Genomic DNA, 22,283 nt, shown 5'->3' with positions numbered 1-22,283 from the left:
GAGGAAATAATTATGGTCAGATTTGCCAAATGGAGGGGAGCTTTGTATGCATCTTTGTGTGTGGAGTAAAGGTGGTCTAGAGTTTTTTTTCCCTCTGGTTGCACATGTAAAAATTTGGTATAACTGATTTAAGTTTCCCGCATTAAAGTCCCCGGCCACTAGGAGCGCCACTTCTGGGTGAACATTTTCTTGTTTGCTTATGGCCTTATTGAGTTATTTGAGAGCGGTCTTAGTGCCAGCATCAACTGTGGTGGTAAATAGACGGCTACGAATAATATAAATGAGAAATCTCTTATAGATAATGTGATCTACAGCTTATCATAAGGTACTCTACTTCAGGCGAGCAATACCTCGAGATTTCTTTAATGTTAGAACAGCCCATAGCTGTGATATATTGGCCATATACCACACCTCCCCGGGCCTTATTGCTTAAATAGTATTTTCTAGACAATACATTTTGTCTGATTATGATAAAGACAACTTAAAAACATCTTTACAGTAAAGTGTGTCAGTGTTTTTACACTGAGGTATATTTGAGTCGCCATTTAGAACAAGAGAATCTAGGCCTTCTTTACCAACTATGTGTCACAGCCGTAAAGTAAAGCCCCTCGATGTTTCAGACACATGTTTATGTGTGTGTGTGTGTGTGTGAGAGAGTGAGCGAGTGAGAGTGAGAGAGACAGACAGAGAGAGAGAGAGAGAGAGAAAGGGGGGGGGGTGTATAAACTGTTTATGCATTAGATTGTGCTAACCCATGCTACTGCCCATGGTGGTTAAGAAGTAGGATTGTTTTGACTTGACAGCAGTGTGTGTGGTGCACTGCAGTCAGCATGGCTTTCATGATGGGAATGTACTGCGTGTGGAAAGTTTTACCCCAGTGTGGATATCTCTCAGAGTACAACTGAAGGCCACATTTACAACAGTGTGAGTGCTATTTAAGCTAGAGCAGGGAATTATATGGTGGAGAGGGCTGTGTTGTTTGACTTAGAGGCTGTGCCAGCACAGTCCAACTTCTCCTTGTTTATGTTCGTTTATTTAACCTTTATTTAACTAGGCAAGTCAGTTAAGAACACATTCTTATTTACAATGACGGCCTACCCCGGGCCAAACCTGGACGATGCTGGGCCAATTGTGCGCCGCCCTATGGGACTCCCAATCACGGCCAGTTGTGACACAATCTTGTCTGCTGAGTGATTACACAAGGACACAGCGTCCCTGTGGAGGACATACACACACAAGAATGAACACACACAAGTGTGCACGCCCACACACACACCTGTACATGCACACACACACAGCTATACACCCACACACACCTATACATGCACAAACACACATATAAACTTCCGCCACTACTGCAACCAGCCTCCAGGCTTTCAAGTATGCTTTAATGGTCCATCCAGCTGAGTAAAGAATCTTTAAAGCATCAACCCACAACAATGTAAGCTTGTGCTCTGTTTGCTAGAAAGACTGAGACCTGACATGTCCAGTCTTGACCAGCTCAGGTTGAAACCCACTGTGGGAACATCTGGAAGAAAGCCTGGGGCTGACCCCTGTGTGTGTGTGTGTGTGTGTGTGTGTGTGTGTGTGTGTGTGTGTGTGTGTGTGTGTGTGTGTGTGTGTGTGTGTGTGTGTGTGTGTGTGTGTGTGTGTTCGTGTGCTTCACATGATCTCTTTGTGTTTACTTGTGCATGTCTGTCCATTTCAAAGGAGTTGGCGGAAACATCAGAGGCGATGTTTCAGGATTAGGTTGTATTAGCTGGATTTATGCTAGGTACATCCCCAGAGCCTGGATGTGTTTAACTATTCTTGTGGGGACCAGCACATGAAGAGTAAACGACCAAAAATGTCACCACCTGGGAAGATTTTGTTAGTCCACACAAGGTCAAATGCTATTTCTAGGGGGTTTAGGGTTAAGGTTAGAATTAGTGTTTAGGGTTAGGAGCTAGGGTTAGTTTTAGGGTTAGGGTCAGGAGCTAAGGTTTCGGGTTAGGGTTCAGGTTCAGGTTTTTGGATTAAGGTTAGGGTAACGGTAAGAGTACGGGTTAGGTTTAGGGTTAGTGTGTGTGGGTGCATATGCATCCATGCTGATAGACTAGAAGCCTTAAGAGGCTTAATGTACTGCACTGTCCAGATTCTCTAGTAGGAAGCCAGGGAGCTCCCATATGCCTGAGGGCAGGTCCTGTGTCCTCAGGGGGAAAAGAGAAACCATCTGTTGGGTAAGATAACACCACAGTATCAGCAGGGTCCCACCAGACACACAGGATCTAGAGTGTCTGGGGCAATGCAATGGATAGTCCATTACTATTTGTCAAATAGGGGGGGGGGGTTAATGGAGTATGTTTCAGTGATTGAGGGATTGTGATTTGGCGGTCCGTACTCATGAAGCGACTCAGAGTAACAGTGCTACGCTGTGAAGCTTTATGACTACAGACCAGCAACTTTGAATACGAAAAAAACTAGAAGATAACCAGCGGTCGATTCACACTCTGCATTCCCTCAAAGTAAAATGCGTCCTTGTAGGTGATATTGATTGATGTTCCCTTGTATTAGCACTCACCAAAACCCAATCACACACTTGTGCCCCATCTGAGGCAAGTCAAGTTCATTGGAGTGTACGGAAGGAGCCGTAGCTCGTGTTGTATGTTAAATAGTCCCATGTATTCATGAGAACAATCAAACATGAAAATGTGAATCTATTTGAATGACAATTATGCCTAAATTATGTTCAGCTGACTTCTGGAGCACCTAAGAATTACTTAACTCACAAATGTGAAAAATATCTGCCATGCTGGATATGCAAAAAAATATTATTGCCATTTATTACCCTTGAGGTAAGCCCATATGTACTTTTCTGTCAAATACGCAAACAGACCACAAAAAATATAGCATGGAAAATATAGTTCATGAAGAATTTAGAGAGAGAGACTAGGAGTGGTGCGATGTTGCTGAACAAAGGCAATTCAAGTCTTGCCGAAGTCTACCCGCACGCGCTCACAATGTAGGAAGCGCTCCCTGAAAACAGAAGACTACTACCACACACACTGCTTACCAGTGACTGATATTATTTGCTTCCATCTTCGGAGTGTTGATGGTAATCTGATTAATTGGGGGGATTTGGGTTTTGAGCATGGAGGGCTGCTATCCCCCAGAAAGTGAAAGGATGGAAGCGTGGCTTGATGACCATTTGGAGTTCGCTCATTCCTACGTTGTCAGGAAGGCTACAAGGTAAGCGCGGGGAGAGACTGAAGTCGTAAAAGTGATTCATTGTATTTACGAAACAGGGATAGGTCTGTTTACGACACATCATCGCCGTGCATTCTATTTTAAGCAATTTGGGCGATAATTAATGTGTCCGGTGCAATGAAAGGCACTGGCAGCCTATTTTACCTGCGTGGGTTGTTTGTTTCAACGTAAAATAACATGCTAGCCTACTGTACAAGGTTGGAGAGTTTAACTGCGATATGACACGCTATATTGTAGCCTTTTATGGTATTACGCGCAATGTCCAACTGTATCCAGCGTCTCTCCACAGCAATTTATTGACATTTATTAATGCGCCGCACAATCGTCTTTACAATCAGTAACCATTCACCAAAATAGCAAGATAATTCAAAGCAGAAGTTAAACCATTAACCTTTATTGGGGTGATTCCTTTCCATTGTGTTCCAAACGCGCACCGTGAATGAAAAGTTATCCAAAATGCTTTTTGTTATTGGGTCGTTCCACCTCAAAAAGCACAACCCATCGAGCATAGACGTCAATTCAACATCTATTCCACGTTCAATGTAATTTAATTGAAATTATGTGGAAACAACGTTGATTCAGCCAGTGTGTGCCTAGTGGGAAGAAGGACAATTTTCGACACCCATCATCTCAGATTGTTCTGAAACCGTTTCGGTAGTTAGTAAGAGATATGATTAGCATTCCTGAAACATTATTATGTTGAAATATTATTTGATCTCTGATAAATTAAGCTAATTGAAAAGCTAAGCACCTAAACTGGCCATGTTAATTTATAGGATTCAGATAATATTCAATAAATATAGTAACCAACATGTGATTTGGACCAAACTTCTTCCTTCCAATGAGTAAGACATGAAGGAATATTTGTGTTGTTGTCAGATGCCACCCATCCCATGCCAATCCTCCTCAACAACCAGTGTACAGAATCAGTTATTTATGTTTGACAAGTTATATGAAGCTTTGGCTTGGATTATTGCTTCCCCGTACCATGTAATGTAATCGCTGTGAATCTGTCGATTTGTTTTCATCCCCTGTTCTCTTGGATAATTGCTTCGCCATACTATATAATGTAATCCCTGTGAATCTGTCGATTTGTTTTCATCCCCTGTTCTCTTGGATAATTGCTTCGCCATACCATATAATGTAATCCCTGTGAATCTGTCGATATGTTTTCATTCCCTGTTCTCCTGGATTATTGCTTTGCCATACCATATAATGTAATCCCTGTGAATCTGTAGATTTGTTTTCATCCCCTGTTCTCCTGGATTATTGCTTCGCCATACTATATAATGTAATCCCTGTGAATCTGTCGATTTGTTTTCATCCCCTGTTCTCTTGGATAATTGCTTCGCCATACCATATAATGTAATCCCTGTGAATCTGTCGATATGTTTTCATCCCCTGTTCTCCTGGATTATTGCTTTGCCATACTATATAATGTAATCCCTGTGAATCTGTAGATTTGTTTTCATCCCCTGTTCTCCTGGATTATTGCTTCGCCATACCATATAATGTAATCCCTGTGAATCTGTAGATTTGTTTTCATCCCCTGTTCAGTGAAATTAATCCTTGAAATCGCTTGCATTATTTACCGTAAAATATTTTGGAAGTACCTAGTTTTGACCACTAGATGCTGCTACTGCCACCACGCTCTTTTTTTTATCCATTTTGCTGATCTCTTGTTTATTAAATATATCACAACATTTACTTTGCAACTTTGGTTGGAAAACCAGTAGATTTGGCTCATGAAAACAAATTGTGTCGTCATTCTCACAATTTCTCCATGAAAGCAATGCAGTTTGTCCTTCTCTTATCAACCTAATGTTTCAACCCAACTCTCCTTGAATAGTTCAAGTGGCAACTCTCTGTGGAGGGCTATCCCTATGGTGCAATTCTCATTGCCATACAACTCTCTGTGGAGGGCTATCCCTATGGTGCAATTCTCATTGCCATACAACTCTCTGTGGAGGGCTATCCCTATGGTGCAATTCTCATTGCCATACAACTCTCTGTGGAGGGCTATCCCTATGGTGCAATTCCCATTGCCATACAACTCTCTGTGGAGGGCTATCCCTATGGTGCAATTCTCATTGCCATACAACTCTCTGTGGAGGGCTATCCCTATGGTGCAATTCTCATTGCCATACAACTCTCTGTGGAGGGCTATCCCTATGGTGCAATTCTCATTGCCATACAACTCTCTGTGGAGGGCTATCCCTATGGTGCAATTCTCATTGCCATACAACTCTCTGTGGAGGGCTATCCCTATGGTGCAATTCTCATTGCCATACAACTCTCTGTGGAGGGCTATCCCTATGGTGCAATTCTCATTGCCATACAACTCTGTGGAGGGCTATCCCTATGGTGCAATTCTCATTGCCATACAACTCTCTGTGGAGGGCTATCCCTATGGTGCAATTCTCATTGCCATACAACTCTCTGTGGAGGGCTATCCCTATGGTGCAATTCTCATTGCCATACAACTCTCTGTGGAGGGCTATCCCTATGGTGCAATTCTCATTGCCATACAACTCTCTGTGGATGCTATCCCTATGGTGCAATTCTCATTGCCATACAACTCTCTGTGGAGGGCTATCCCTATGGTGCAATTCTCATTGCCATACAACTCTCTGTGGAGGGCTATCCCTATGGTGCAATTCTCATTGCCATACAACTCTCTGTGGAGGGCTATCCCTATGGTGCAATTCTCATTGCCATACAACTCTCTGTGGAGGGCTATCCCTATGGTGCAATTCTCATTGCCATACAACTCTCTGTGGAGGGCTATCCCTATGGTGCAATTCTCATTGCCATACAACTCTCTGTGGAGGGCTATCCCTATGGTGCAATTCTCATTGCCATACAACTCTCTGTGGAGGGCTATCCCTATGGTGCAATTCTCATTGCCATACAACTCTCTGTGGAGGGCTATCCCTATGGTGCAATTCTCATTGCCATACAACTCTCTGTGGAGGGCTATCCCTATGGTGCAATTCTCATTGCCATACAACTCTCTGTGGAGGGCTATCCCTATGGTGCAATTCTCATTGCCATACAACTCTCTGTGGAGGGCTATCCCTATGGTGCAATTCTCATTGCCATACAACTCTCTGTGGAGGGCTATCCCGATGGTGCAATTCTCATTGCCATACAACTCTCCTTCCGTGGCCTCCAATTGCTCTTAAATACAATTAAAACTAAATGCATGCTCTTCAACCGATCGCTACCTGTACCTACCCGCCTGTCCAACATTACTACTCTGGACGGCGATGTCATTTACAAAATAGCCTCCAATACCCTACTCAACAAATTGGATGCAGTCTATCACAGTGCAATCCGTTTTGTCACCAAAGCCCCATATACTACCCACCATTGCGACCTGTACGCTCTCGTTGGCTGGCCCTCGCTTCATACTTGTCGCCAAACCCACTGGCTCCATGTCATCTACAAGACCCTGCTAGGTAAAGTCCCCCCTTATCTCAGCTCGCTGGTCACCATTGCATCTCCCACCTGTAGCACACGCTCCAGCAGGTATATCTCTCTAGTCACCCCCAAAACCAATTCTTTCTTTGGCCGCCTCTCCTTCCAGTTCTCTGCTGCCAATGACTGGAACGAACTACAAAAATCTCTGAAACTGGAAACACTTATCTCCCTCACTAGCTTTAAGCATCAACTGTCAGAGCAGCTCACAGATTACTGCACCTGTACATAGCCCACCTATAATTTAGCCCAAACAACTACCTCTTTCCCTACTGTATTTTATTTATTTATTTATTTTGCTCCTTTGCACCCCATTATTTTTATTTCTACTTTGCACATTCTCCCATTGCAAATCTACCATTCCAGTGTTTTACTTGCTATATTGTATTTACTTTGCCACCATGGCCTTTTTGCCTTTACCTCCCTTATCTCACCTCATTTGCTCACATCGTATATAGACTTGTTTATACTGTATTATTGACTGTATGTTTGTTTTACTCCATGTGTAACTCTGTGTCGTTGTATGTGTCGAACTGCTTTGCTTTATCTTGGCCAGGTCGCAATTGTAAATGAGAACTTGTTCTCAACTTGCCTACCTGGTTAAATAAAGGTGTTCTCAACTTGCCTACCTGGTTAAATAAAGGTGTTCTCAACTTGCCTACCTGGTTAAATAAAGGTGTTCTCAACTTGCCTACCTGGTTAAATAAAGGTGTTCTCAACTTGCCTACCTGGTTAAATAAAGGTGTTCTCAACTAGCCTACCTGGTTAAATAAAGGTGTTCTCAACTAGCCTACCTGGTTAAATAAAGGTGTTCTCAACTAGCCTACCTGGTTAAATAAAGGTGTTCTCAACTTGCCTACCTGGTTAAATAAAGGTGTTCTCAACTAGCCTACCTGGTTAAATAAAGGTGTTCTCAACTAGCCTACCTGGTTAAATAAAGGTGTTCTCAACTAGCCTACCTGGTTAAATAAAGGTGTTCTCAACTAGCCTACCTGGTTAAATAAAGGTGTTCTCAACTTGCCTACCTGGTTAAATAAAGGTGTTCTCAACTAGCCTACCTGGTTAAATAAAGGTGTTCTCAACTAGCCTACCTGGTTAAATAAAGGTGTTCTCAACTAGCCTACCTGGTTAAATAAAGGTGTTCTCAACTAGCCTACCTGGTTAAATAAAGGTGTTCTCAACTAGCCTACCTGGTTAAATAAAGGTGTTCTCAACTAGCCTACCTGGTTAAATAAAGGTGAAATAAAAAAATAAAAAAATATGAAGACTTTTCCCAAAGCCCCAAAACACTGATGGAGAAATGAACTAGGGATTAAAATGTTTTGACAACACTAAAATAATTCAATACCATCGCAAAACACTATATAATAAATGTTTGGGACTTTTTCCTTTATTTAACTAGGCAAGTCAGTTAAGAACAAATTCTTATTTTCAATGACGGTCTAGAAACAGTGGGTTAACCTCCTTGTTCAGGGGCAGAATGACAGATTTTTACTTTGTCAGCTCGGGGATTCAATCTTGCAACCTTTTGGTTACTAGTCCAACACTCTAACCACTAGGCTACCTGTCACACCATTGAAGACCATTAGAGACCATAACATTGAAACCATTAATTCTGCTGTAGCCTAATGGTTTGCTTGTTCACCAGGAATGGTCTAATAGTTTTATTATAATAATAATAAAAAAATAAACCACACAATTATTTTATTTTTTTCTTCTCCCCACTTTCGATCTTGTCTCATCGCCTCAACTCTCCAACGGGCTCGGGAGGCGAAGGTCGAGTCATGTGTCCTCCAAAACATGACCCGCTTCTTAATTAACACCCGCCCGCTTAACCCGGAAGCCAGCCGAACCAATGTGTCGGAGGAAACACTATTCACCCGACAACCAGGGTCAGCCTGCAGGCGCCCGGCCGGCCACAAGGAGTCGCTAGAGCACGATGAGCCAAGTAAATTTCTCCCAAATAATGTTTCAGGAATGCCAATCTTGCCTATTTCTAACTATAGAAACGATCTCAGAACAGTCTGAGATGGAGGGTGACATGGAACAAATCTATTTTCAGAGTTTTGGAATAGATACTATTGAAATTATTCATTGTTTTGTCTTTATTATAATATAAAGGGGGTTATTACATGTTTTGAAATATTGCAGTGCCTCGTGTTACTGTAATTTACTCAGATTACGAAACCTAGAAGGACAATTTGTTGAAAAAATATATATATATATGTTTATTAATTTATGAAATTATGAAAAATATTAATAACATAATTTCATAAATTAATAAACTCACCTTGTTTTTAAATGGCAAAAATCCGGTGTTTCTATGTCAAACTGTTTTATTACATTTCAGTCTTCTATGATGTATATAAAGTGTAATATTAGGATGCAAACTCAAAATTTAATACATTTCAACTCTATATCTGACATGGTACAGGTGTCTTCTTGTGTGTGAGGGTTTTATACTTTTGTTTCAAAGTATATTTGTTTCAGACGACCAATAAATACTGTGTGAGCCTGATTTAGCCCACTGCAGTAAAATGTTACTGAGGTGCTGACCTGTTGCACCCTCGACAACTACTGTGATTATTATTATTTGACCCTGCTGGTCATCTATGAACATTTGAACATCTTGGCCATGTTCTTTATAATCTCCACCCGGCACAGCCAGAAGAGGACTGGCCACCCCTCAGAGCCTGGTTCCTCTCTACCCGGTACAGCCAGAAGAGGACTGGCCACCCCTCATAGCCTGGTTCCTCTCTACCCGGCACAGCCAGAAGAGGACTGGCCACCCCTCGTAGCCTGGTTCCTCTCTAGGTTTCTTCCTAGGTTCTGGCCTTTCTAGGGAGTTTTTCCTAGCCACCGTGCTTCTACACCTGCATTGCTTGGTGTTTGTAGTTTTAGGCTGGGTTTCTGTACAGCACTTTGTGACATCAGCCGATGTAAGAAGGGCTTTATAAATACATTTGATTGATTGATTGATTGATTAATGACATGAAGTCAGTAATCAGTCATTATTTACAATATTTTATCTCACAGGAGCACACTATAAATTCCTGGGTAAGATTCAGGTAAATAGTCTAGTGGTTAAGAGCGTTGGGCCAGTAACCAAACGGTTGCTGGTTCTAATCCCTGAGCCAAAGTATGTCGATGTGCCCTTAATAAGCAAGGCACTTAACCCTAATTGGATAAGAGTGTCTGCTAAATTACTCAAATATAATGTCAGTAGCAAACCAGCAGCCTTACTGTCGTCCTGGATATATTCTGGGCATATAGTGAGGGAGGTACCTTGGAACCACAACTATCAGTCCTAGTTTATTATAGTAGTAGTAGGAAGTAGGTTATGACTTATAAAGGGCACAGGTAGGTGGAACCTTCATTGGAGAGGACGGGCTCAAAGTAATGGCTGGAACGGAATGAATGGAATGGCATGGAACACATCAAACACATGGTTTCCATGTGATTGATACCATCCTATTGACCACTGATCCAGCCATTACTATGAGCCTTCATCCCCTCAGCAGCCTCCTGTGATTTAGGGCTACTTATTTGCATTCAAGTCTAGCTAGAATAAGTGTGCCTGTCATTGTTTATTTTACATTTAATTTGTATAATTTACATGTACCTTTCAGGCCCGTGAAAAGGTCAGACATATTTCTCAGACAAAAGAAAGTGGAGAGATGTATTATTTTGTGTATCCACAGTATTTTCCGCTTCCTAATTCCTAACCACACTATGTAAGAAAACATTATTTGATTGGCACGTCAAAAAATGAGAAGATCAGATGCTTAGGGCTGAAACTCAGATCTCTGACAGCTATTGATTTAGCAGTAAGGACACGTTAGGGCTGCTCTATATGGGATTGTCACTAGGGTGTCACATGCACACACACTCGCACACACACATAACACACACACACACACACACATTTTGCCATATCTTATGCAAAATGTGTGTGGCTAGACTTGAATGCAAATAATGCAAATAAGATAGCATTCCGCTCCCATTGGCTTGCCATTTCATAGGGTGGTTAGGACTTTATGTGCCTGGCAGGCAGCCTAATCTACAGGTACATTTTGTGGCAAGCGCATTTGACAGCTACAGAGTTTTTTTTAAAGATTTCAGTAGGGCTGTTCAGGTGCAGTAGGTCTTTGACAAAAATAAACGTTTGGGATTTAAACCCGGGAACCTTGTGGTTAACACCTTGTGTTTTTGAATGCTGGCACTGTGCAGTCATGTTCTACTAATACTGCTCAACATAATTCAATGTGTGTGTGTGTGTGTGTGTGTTTGGGTGTGTGTGTGTGTGTGTGTTTGGGTGTGTTTGGGTGTGTGTGGGTGTGTTTGGGTGGGTGTGGGTGTGTTTGGGTGTGTTTGGGTGGGTGTGTGTGTGGTTGGGTGTGTTTGGGTGTGTGTTTGGGTGTGTTTCAGAATCCTACAGTAAAATAAAAAATGGATGTCCAATAATGACTTACAATGTCCTGTTAATGTTGGTTAATGTCCTGTTAATGTTGATTAATGTCCTGTTAATGTTGGTTAATGTCCTGTTAATGTTGGTTAATGTCCTGTTAATGTTGATTAATGTCCTGTTAATGTTGGTTAATGTCCTGTTAATGTTGGTTAATGTCCTGTTAATGTTGATTAATGTCCTGTTAATGTTGGTTAATGTCCTGTTAATGTTGGTTAATGTCCTGTTAATGTTGGTTAATGTCCTGTTAATGTTGGTTAATGTCCTGTTAATGTCCTGTTAATGTTGGTTAATGTCCTGTTAATGTTGGTTAATGTCCTGTTAATGTTGGTTAATGTCTTGTTAATGTTGGTTAATGTCCTGTTAATGTTGGTTAATGTCCTGTTAATGTTGGTTAATGTCTTGCTAATGTTGGTTAATGTCCTGTTAATGTTGGTTAATGTCTTGCTAATGTTGGTTAATGTCCTGTTAATGTTGGTTAATGTCCTGTTAATGTTGGTTAATGTCATGTTAATGTTGGTTAATGTCATGTTAATGTTGGTTAATGTCTTGTTAATGTTGGTTAATGTCCTGTTAATGTTGGTTAATGTCTTGTTAATGTTGGTTAATGTCTTGTTAATGTTGGTTAATGTCTTGTTAATGTTGGTTAATGTCCTGTTAATGTTGGTTAATGTCATGTTAATGTTGGTTAATGTCTTGTTAATGTTGGTTAATGTCCTGTTAATGTTGGTTAATGTCCTGTTAATGTTGGTTAATGTCTTGTTAATGTTGGTTAATGTCCTGTTAATGTTGGTTAATGTCCTGTTAATGTTGGTTAATGTCCTGTTAATGTTGGTTAATGTATTGTTAATGTTGGTTAATGTCCTGTTAATGTTGGTTAATGTCCTGTTAATGTTGGTTAATGTTGATTAATGTCCTGTTAATGTCCTGTTAATGTTGGTTAATGTATTGTTAATGTTGGTTAATGTCCTGTTAATGTTGGTTAATGTCCTGTTAATGTTGGTTAATGTCTTGTTAATGTTGGTTAATGTCCTGTTAATGTTGGTTAATGTCCTGTTAATGTTGGTTAATGTCCTGTTAATGTTGGTTAATGTATTGTTAGTGTTGGTTAATGTCCTGTTAATGTTGGTTAATGTCCTGTTAATGTTGGTTAATGTTGATTAATGTCCTGTTAATGTTGGTTAATGTCCTGTTAATGTTGGTTAACATCCTGTTAATGTTGGTTAATGTCCTGTTAATGTTGGTTAATGTCCTGTTAATGTTGGTTAATGTCCTGTTAATGTTGGTTAATGTCCTGTTAATGTTGGTTAATGTCCTGTTAATGTTGGTTAATGTCTTGTTAATGTTGATTAATGTCCAGTTAATGTTGGTTAATGTCCTGTTAATGTTGGTTAATGTCCTGTTAATGTTGGTTAATGTCATGTTAATGTTGGTTAATGTCCTGTTAATGTCCTGTTAATGTTGGCTAATGTCCTGTTAATGTTGGCTAATGTCATGTTAATGTTGGTTAATGTCAGTAGGGCTGTTCAGGTGCAGTAGGTCTTTGACAAAAATAAACGTTTGGGATTTAAACCCGGGAACCTTGTGGTTAACACCTTGTGTTTTTGAATGCTGGCACTGTGCAGTCATGTTCTACTAATACTGCTCAACATAATTCAATGTGTGTGTGTGTGTGTGTGTGTTTGGGTGTGTGTGTGTGTGTGTGTTTGGGTGTGTTTGGGTGGGTGTGTTTGGGTGGGTGTGGGTGTGTTTGGGTGTGTTTGGGTGGGTGTGTGTGTGGTTGGGTGTGTTTGGGTGTGTGTTTGGGTGTGTTTCAGAATCCTACAGTAAAATAAAAAATGGATGTCCAATAATGACTTACAATGTCCTGTTAATGTTGGTTAATGTCCTGTTAATGTTGGTTAATGTCCTGTTAATGTTGGTTAATGTATTGTTAATGTTGGTTAATGTCCTGTTAATGTTGGTTAATGTCCTGTTAATGTTGGTTAATGTTGATTAATGTCCTGTTAATGTTGGTTAATGTCCTGTTAATGTTGGTTAATGTATTGTTAATGTTGGTTAATGTCCTGTTAATGTTGGTTAATGTCCTGTTAATGTTGGTTAATGTCTTGTTAATGTTGGTTCATGTCCTGTTAATGTTGGTTAATGTCCTGTTAATGTTGGTTAATGTCCTGTTAATGTTGGTTAATGTATTGTTAGTGTTGGTTAATGTCCTGTTAATGTTGGTTAATGTCCTGTTAATGTTGGTTAATGTTGATTAATGTCCTGTTAATGTTGGTTAATGTCCTGTTAATGTTGGTTAACATCCTGTTAATGTTGGTTAATGTCCTGTTAATGTTGGTTAATGTCCTGTTAATGTTGGTTAATGTCCTGTTAATGTTGGTTAATGTCCTGTTAATGTTGGTTAATGTCCTGTTAATGTTGGTTAATGTCTTGTTAATGTTGATTAATGTCCAGTTAATGTTGGTTAATGTCCTGTTAATGTTGGTTAATGTCCTGTTAATGTTGGTTAATGTCATGTTAATGTTGGTTAATGTCCTGTTAATGTCCTGTTAATGTTGGCTAATGTCCTGTTAATGTTGGCTAATGTCATGTTAATGTTGGTTAATGTCCTGTTAATGTTGGTTAATGTCCTGTTAATGTTGGTTAATGTCTTGTTAATGTTGATTAATGTCCTATTAATGTTGGTTAATGTCCAGTTAATGTTGGTTAATGTCCTGTTAATGTTGGTTAATGTCCTGTTAATGTTGGTTAATGTCATGTTAATGTTGGTTAATGTCTTGTTAATGTCCTGTTAATGTTGGCTAATGTCCTGTTAATGTTGGCTAATGTCCTGTTAATGTTTGTTAATGTCTTGTTAATGTTGGTTAATGTCCTGTTAATGTTGGTTAATGTCCTGTTAATGTTGGTTAATGTCTTGTTAATGTTGATTAATGTCGTATTAATGTTGGTTAATGTCCTGTTAATGTTGGTTAATGTCCTGTTAATGTTGGTTAATGTCCTGTTAATGTTGGTTAATGTCCTGTAAATGTTGGTTAATGTCCTGTAAATGTTGTGTTAATGTCTTGTTAATGATTTATGACTTGTTGTGTTAATATTGTGTTAATGTAGTGTTCATGTTGTGTTCATGTTGTGCTAATGTTGTGTTAATATCGTGTTAATGTTGTGCTAATGTTGTGTTAATGTTGTGTTAATATTGTGTTAATGTCATATAATAATCTAATCAAATAGGCCAATTCCTCAGAAACTGTAAATGTACTAAATGGTCTTGTTGTACAATGTGTATTACTGTTTTTAATGTCTTAAAATTGCCCTATACGTTCTCTGTTGTACAATGTATATTACTTTTTCTAATGTCTTAAAATGGCCCTTAAACCTCATTTGTGTTGTGTATTTGCAGGGAAATGGTGAATGCATGGTTTGCTGAGCGAGTCCATTCCATCCAGCCCTCCTCCTCCTCTTCCTCCTCCTCGTCATCCTCCAAAGAAACCCTTCTACCCCAGAGACCCACCCAGCCCTCAGACAGCCCCTGCTTAGCCTCCTCCCTGCCCCCTTCCCTGGGCCTGAACGACAGGCGTTCCCCCTCCCCAGCCCCGCCCCCCAGCCCCGCTCCCAGCACCCCCACCCGCAAGATCTCTGCATCTGAGTTTGACAGGCCGCTGAGGCCCATCGTGGTCAAGGACGCGGAAGGCTCACTAACCTTCCTCTGCGACACCGAACCCGACCGAGGCGACATCCGGACACCCTTCAGAACTCAGCAGGGAGGGGTCGGGGTTGGTATCCCCGCAGGGATGATGGGCGAGGTTGGCAGTGCCCGGGGTTTGGACCGCTGTGCCAGGCTGTTGGAGCTGGTGAGGGATGTGTCGAGTCACCTGGATGTGACGGCGCTGTGCCACAAGATCTTCCTGCACATCAACGAGCTGATCGCCGCGGACCGCTACTCCCTCTTCCTGGTAGGTAGTGGCACCATGGACTACAATACCCACAGCGCTCTGTTTGTAGCAGGGCCACTGGGATGAGAGGAAGAAGGATCGAACAGTGGCTAGTGTATGTCATGAAACAAACCTAGGATGAAATGAGGAAGGATTAGAAAGGCAAAGTGATCATAAATCTCAAAGTATTTATGATCAGTACTCTCAAAGTACTGATGCACCGATACGACATTTTTGGCCGATACCGATATCCAATATTCCCCCCCCCCCCCCAAAACGATAACGATAAGCGATATTTACAATTTTAGCAGCCTTTTAAGCATTCTAGTACAGTTAAATAGTTAACACACACACATGGACGCAGCGGTCTAAGGCACTGCATCTCAGTGCACGTGTCACGCCCTGACCTTAGAGATCCTTTTTATTGTATCCATTTGGTTTGGTCAGGGTGTGAGTTGGGGTGGGTATTCTATGTTCTATTATTTGTATTTCTATGTTTGGCCGGGTAGGGTTCTCAATCAGGGACAGCTGTCTATCGTTGTCTGTGATTGAGAACCATACTTAGGTAGCCCTTTTTCCCACCTGTGTTTGTGGGAAGTTGACTTTGTTCAGGGCACTTAGCCTTTGACCTTCACGGTTTGTTTTGTAGTGTTTATTGTTTTGTTCGGAGTCATTTTCCAAATAAAGAGAAAATGTACGCTCACCACGCTGCACCTTGGTACTCTTCTTTTAACGGCCATGACAGCACGAGGCGTCACTACAGTCCCTGGTTCGAATCCAGGCTGTATCACATCCGGCCATGATTGGGAGTCCCATAGGGCGGAGCACATTTGGTCCAGCGTCGTCCGGGTTTGGCCAGGGTAGGCAGTCATTGTAAATAAGAACTTGTTCTTAACTGACTTGCCTAGTTAAATAAAGGTTACACACACACCATTCTAACCAAAAAGTTATTTTGTTGGCATTTACGTACTCTATTGTTCAAAAGTTTGGGGTCACTTAGAAATGTCCTTGTTTTTTAAAGAAAAGCTAATTTTTTGTCAATTAAAATATCATCAAATTGATCAGAAATACAGTGTATAAATTGTTAATGTTGTAAATTACTATTGTAGCTGGAAACTGCAATGGCACGTTGTGTTAGCTAATCAAAGTTTATAATTTTAAGCTTCTCCAGTTTCAACTCTTCTACCTGCGGCTATGGAACCATGACCTGTTCACTGGACGTGCTACATTGTCCCAGGCCTGCTGTTTTGGACTCTCTCTCTACCGCACCTGTTGTCTCTAACTCTGAATGATCGGCTATGAAAAGCTAACTGACATTTACTCCTGAGGTGCTGACGTGTTGCACCCTCTACAACCACTGTGATTATTATTGTCTGACCCTGCTGGTCATCTATGAACATCTTGGCCATGTTCTGTTATATTCTCCACCCGATACAGCCAGAAGAGGACTGACCACCCCTCAGTGCCTGGTTCCTCTCTGGGTATCTTCCTATGTTCTGGCCTTTCTAGGGAGTTTTTCCTAGCCACCATGCTTCTACATCTGCATTGCTTGCTGTTTGGGGTTTTAGGCTGAGTTTCTGTACAGCACTTTGTGATATCAGCTGATGTAAGAAGTGCTTTAAAAATACATTTGATTGATTGAAAAAGCTAATCGATCCTTAGAAAACCCTTTTGCAATTATGTTAGCACAGCTGAAAACTGTTGTTCTGATTAAAGAACCAATAAAACTGGCCTTCTTTAGACTAGTCAAGTATCTGGAGCATCAGCATTTGTGGGTTTGATTACAGGCTCAAAATGGCCAGAAACAAAGACTTCTGAAACTCGTCAGTCTATTCTTGTTCTGAGAAATTAAGGCTATTCCATGCGAGAAATTGCCAAGAAACTGAAGATCTTGTACAACGCTGTGTACTTCTCCCTTCACAGAACAGCGCAAACTGGCTCTAACATAATAATTGAATGTGTTCATACATTTTTTACATAGTTATTACACATTGATTTCACTATCACTCGTATTTCATATGTCACAACGATTAATCGATACGTATGCTATGATGCTGGTAAAGTTGTCTCGCGCATCTACAGTTCTGGTCATTAAAAAAAGCTAGCTAGCTCATGTATGCAAACAAAGTTCTTCCCCAAAAACATAGCAAAACGACATAATCTGTTTCAGTAGCTATAGTTAGCTAGCTAACTATATAGCTAGGTGTCATCATCTAAAATAACGCAAATTTATAAGACAGTTCTTATTTGATTAATGGTGGTCGGACTCATCTATGTGAAGCTAGCCACAATAAGGATTAACCACAATAGTTTACTTTGCGGTTAGCCTTCAAAATAAAAGTATGTCATTGATAGTGATGCAAATGAATACAAATAGTAGAATTATGCCATAATTTAAAAGATCATGCTAAACAAGGTTGGAATGCTGTTATGTAAAATCAACAAAAGACACTAATTTGTTAATTTGACAAAAATCTGTTGAAATCACACTGGATATATTATTCTTTAGAATTGCATTGTTGGCATACATATTCTACTGTACAACCTTACCTATAGATTGTGGATCAATGACATGGGGTATCAGTCTACTCAGTGACACCCAGAGAACATTACTGTCGTAGCTCTTATTGCAGGACTCTGAAACAACTGTGAATTGAGCCACATTTATTGTCAACCTATGTGTGTTGAACACTATTCCTGAGGAAAAACAATACTGCGTGGATGTTTTGGAGTCTGATATCTCTGAGGTGGACGTTGGGAAACAATATCTTGGGTATTGAGTAGACTGATTGCCCATTTCATTGATCCCCAATCCTTAGGTAAAGCTTTACAGTGCAGCGTGAATGTTAATACACACAATAGGCTGACTGGGGAGGTGATTTCACACAGTCACGGTCCCGCGATAAGAGCTACAACGCTAATGTTTGCATAAACACTTCACAGTTGTGTTCTGCGGGTGTCACCGGGTAGACTGATACCCCATTTCATTACTTCACATTCCAATCTTTTTTAACATGATCTAGTCTAAATATGGCACGATTCCACCAATTGCCACCTTCTGCATCACTTTCAAGGAAGTACTTTTATTTTAAAGACAAACCGCAAATTCCATTATTGTGCCTAATACTTATAGTGGCTAGCTTCACAACACATAACCCGGTCCGGTCAAGCCTCACTAGCTAGATGAAGCTAGCTGGCTGTTTATAACGTTAGCTTTTGGCAACAGGGTTAAATAGCTGGCTAGCTATTTATTTTCATGAACTGAAGTTCAATTTCAATAGGAGAACAACAAGCGGATACCTAGCTAATAGTTACTCACAAGGATTCCTAAATCATTGCTAAGAAGAATGAAAATGACTGCAGTTTCTACTGGTCATTGTTTTCAGGCTGGTTGTATTGGTGTTAGCTAGGTACCAAGCTAAAGCTAGCTATAACTGTGTTATTTGACATGTCAAATGAATAGCTTATTTAATACGTCATATAGTGTTAATGTCAAATAGTGTAATTTGACGTGTATCTTTTTTGACACGCAAAGACAAAAACGGCATTCCATAGTATGTCGTGAAGCTAATAGCAGTGACGCTATTACTGTGTGACTCCGGTAGGGCAACATCTGAAAAATAGCGCACTTGGTAGTGTGTCCCGGTGCTCGACCAGTAGCGAAAGTCAACATCAGCCACGACAGAGAACGGTTGATTGTCAAGGGAAATTAGTTCCCTTATCATGGCGTTAATGTATTTTGCATTTGAGTTGTCTCGCGGAAATGTTTAATCTTTCAAATGACTGCTCAACTTGTTGACTGCTCGATTCACACAGCAGACATTGTGGGCTAGGCTAGGAATGCTGTGTTGCACGTGTAGCACAAAATTGCACGTGGTGTCATTACGTCATGTACCAACGTTATATTAGGTATGCACGGTAGCTTTGACATCGGTTTTTAACATCGGCGTTAAACTAGACATCGGCCAATAGCGATGTTGGCATTTTTAGCTAATAAAGGCCCATTCCGATATGTTCACCGATATATCGTGCGTCCTAATTTCAAGTATATGATGCTGAATGAAGCTGTTGGAAAAGTTGGCGCCAAAGTGGACTTCCTGGTTCTTTTTGTGACCTTTTAATCTCTGTCTAATCCATATCTGTCTAATTCAACAACCATATCAGGTAGCAATGATTACATGTCCATGCAAATGGACAACAAATTGACTTATCATATCATACATCATATATTATCATATCGTAGTATACACTGTGGAGACAACTTTAAAAAAGCTGTTGCAGATGCACTTCCTGTAGAGTCTGGATATGTATGACATCACTTCCTTACTGTTCCTTGTCGTGTGACCCCAGGTGGGCGAAGACAGCTCCAACAGGAAGTTCCTGGTGAGCAGGCTATTTGACGTTGCCGAGGGCTCCACCCTGGAGGAGGTGTCCAATAGCTGCATCCGTCTGGAGTGGAACAAGGGCATTGTGGGTCACGTGGCGGCCACGGGACAGCCCCTCAACATCAAGAATGCCTACGAGGTGAGACGCTTTTTATTTCTCTATGTTTGATGGCCTCCATCTCTTTTGTCCTTTGGAATGGTTAATTTCACAGTCCTATTACAGTTGGTACTTACAAAGACGTTATGTGGAAAGAAGTTGTACTTATGAAATGTTATGAAATGTTCAACAGTTTTTTTGTGTGTTTTGATGAGTCATAAAGAAACCCACAGGAGGTCATTACAGTAGGTAATTGAATTATTTCTATAACCCTATTACGATGTGCTTTCTAAGTAGACACTGTACCAAGTAAATATGAGGCTGTGAAATACAGAGTAATCCTCCATTGACCTCCTTTCTGCGGACTCCCTTGTTTTTCTGCTGAGTGTCAGATAACACCCTGGTGGGGTTTGCGTATGTTGGATTATGATGATGAATATAATGAGGAGGTTGGTGTGTGTGTATGCCTGCGTGTGCGTGCGTGTGCATGTGTGTGTGTGTGTGTGTTTTGAATCAGGCCAGTATTTGTGTTGGGGAGTCTGGGTCTTTGCTGACAGAGTGCAGGACCTGAGAGTGATTGGCCAAGCATAAACCACAGAGAGGAATGGAGGGAGGGAGGGAGGGAAAGAAAAATCATTGCGAGTTGACCTTTCACTTGGAGAGAGAGAGAGAGAGGAGAGAGAGAGAGAGAGAGAGAGAGAGAGAGAGAGAGAGAGAGAGAGACTTTTACATTCTGAGATTAAACAGGAAGTTGTATGTCAAAGTTCATCACTGGACTGAAGGAAACCATACGCAAGTGGACATTCTGAATTGGGTAAAAATCCATCCTCTCCTCAACTCCTCCGTCTTCCTTTCCTCTGTGACCTGGAAACCGATAAATGTTTTTTATTTCACCTTTATTTAACCAGGTAGACCAGTTGAGAACAAGTTCCCATTTACAACTGTGACCTGGCCAAGATAAAGCAAAGCAGTGCGACAGAAACTACAACACAGAGTTACACATGGGGTAACACAATAGAAAAATCTGTTTACAGTGTGTGCAAATGAAGTAAGGAGGTAAGGCAATAAATAGGCCAATAGTGGCGAAGTAATTACAATTTAGCAATTAACACTGGATTGATATATGTGCAGATGAGGATGTGCAAGTAGAAAAACTGGTGTGCAAAAGAGCAGAAAAACAAATATGGGCATGAAGTAGGTAGTTGGTTGTATGGACTATTTACAGATGGGCTGTGTATAGCTGCAGCAATTGGTAAGATGCTCTGACAGCTGATAGCTGACCACTTACTGCTGAGTGGTCGAGGAGAGTGTCAATTCATTAGTAAGCTAATGGAGAAGTGGTAACTAAACTCAGCAAAAAAAGAAACGTCCTCTCACTGTCAACTGCGTTTATTTTCAGCAAACTTAACATGTTGATATTTGTATGAACATAACAAGATTCAACAACTGAGACATAAACTGAACAAGTTCCACAGACATGTGACTAACATAAATGGAATAATGTGTCCCTGAACAAAGAGGGGGTCAAAATCAAAAGTAAAAGTCAGTATCTGGTGTGGCCACCAGCTGCATTAAGTACTGCAGTGCATCTACTCCTCGTGGACTGCACCAGATTTGCCAGTTCTTGCTGTGAGATGTTAACCCACTCTTCCACCTGCAAGTTCCCGGACATCTCTGGGGGGGAATGGACCTAGCCCTCACCATCCGATCCAACAGGTCCCAGACGTGCTCAATGGGATTGAGATCCAAGATCCAGGCCTCGGTGTAACGCTCATTCCTTTGACGATAAACGCTAATCCGACCATCACCCCTGGTGAGACAAAACCACGACTCATCAATGAAGAGCACTTTTTGCCAGTCTTGTCTGTTCCAACGACGGTGGGTTTGTGCCCATAGGTGACGTTGTTGCCGGTGATGTCTGGTGAGGACCTGCCTTACAACAGGCCTACAAGCCCTCAGTCCAGCCTCTCTCAGCCTCTTGCGGACAGTCTGAACACTGATGGAGGGATTGTGCGTTCCAGGTGTAACACGGGCAGTTGTTGTTGCCATCCTGTACCTGTCCTGCAGGTGTGATGTTCGGATGTACCGATCCTGTGCAGGTGCTGTTACATGTGGTCTGCCACTGCAAGGACGATCAGCTATCCGTCCTGCCTCCCTGTAGCGCTGTCTTAGGCATCTCACAGTACGGACATTGCAATTTATTGCCCTGGCGAAATCTGCAGTCCTCATGCCTCCTTGCAGCATGCCTAAGGCACATTCTCGCAGATGAGCAGGGACCCTGGGCATCTTTCTTTTGGTGTTTTTCAGAGTCAGTAGAAAGGCCTCTTTAGTGTGCTAAGTTTTCATAACTGTGACCTTAATTGCCTACCGTCTGTAAGCTGTTTGTGTCTTAACGACCGTTCCACAGGTGCATGTTCATTAATTGTTTATGGTTCATTGAACAAGCATGGGAAACCATGTTTAAACCCTTTATAATGAAGATCTGTGAAGTTATTTGGATTTTTACGAATGATCTTTGAAAAGAGAGGGTCCTTCATATCCTCCCGGAATCTAGCGCGGAAGTGTTTAGAATTCCACCACACCCCATTTCAGTCAGCTGCTGTTTTATCAAAGGAGAAAAGCTCACATTTTATAAACTAACTAACTTCTTTCCTTTTATCTATAAGATGTCCTTCACA

The 22,283-nt window shown here is 41.1% G+C and overlaps 1 protein-coding gene across 2 annotated transcripts in view; it reads left to right on the top strand.

Moving 5' to 3' along the window:
• Positions 1–3,052: 3,052 nt before the first annotated feature.
• Positions 3,053–22,283, top strand: part of LOC139379086 (cGMP-specific 3',5'-cyclic phosphodiesterase-like) — a 76,736-nt gene continuing 57,505 nt past the window's right edge. For both annotated transcript variants that reach the window (XM_071121883.1, XM_071121885.1), the window contains exons 1-3: positions 3,053–3,228; positions 14,592–15,144; positions 19,474–19,647. In XM_071121883.1, the coding sequence (XP_070977984.1) occupies positions 3,131–3,228; positions 14,592–15,144; positions 19,474–19,647 (825 nt within the window). In that variant the 5' untranslated portion in view covers positions 3,053–3,130. The remainder of the gene's footprint in view (positions 3,229–14,591; positions 15,145–19,473; positions 19,648–22,283) is intronic.

Source organism: Oncorhynchus clarkii, chromosome 21 (assembly GCF_045791955.1).
Source record: "Oncorhynchus clarkii lewisi isolate Uvic-CL-2024 chromosome 21, UVic_Ocla_1.0, whole genome shotgun sequence".
NCBI classification, from domain to species: domain Eukaryota; kingdom Metazoa; phylum Chordata; class Actinopteri; order Salmoniformes; family Salmonidae; genus Oncorhynchus; species Oncorhynchus clarkii.
The sequence above is the reverse complement of the archived record's forward strand: the minus strand, read 5'-3'. Positions and strand labels throughout refer to the sequence as shown.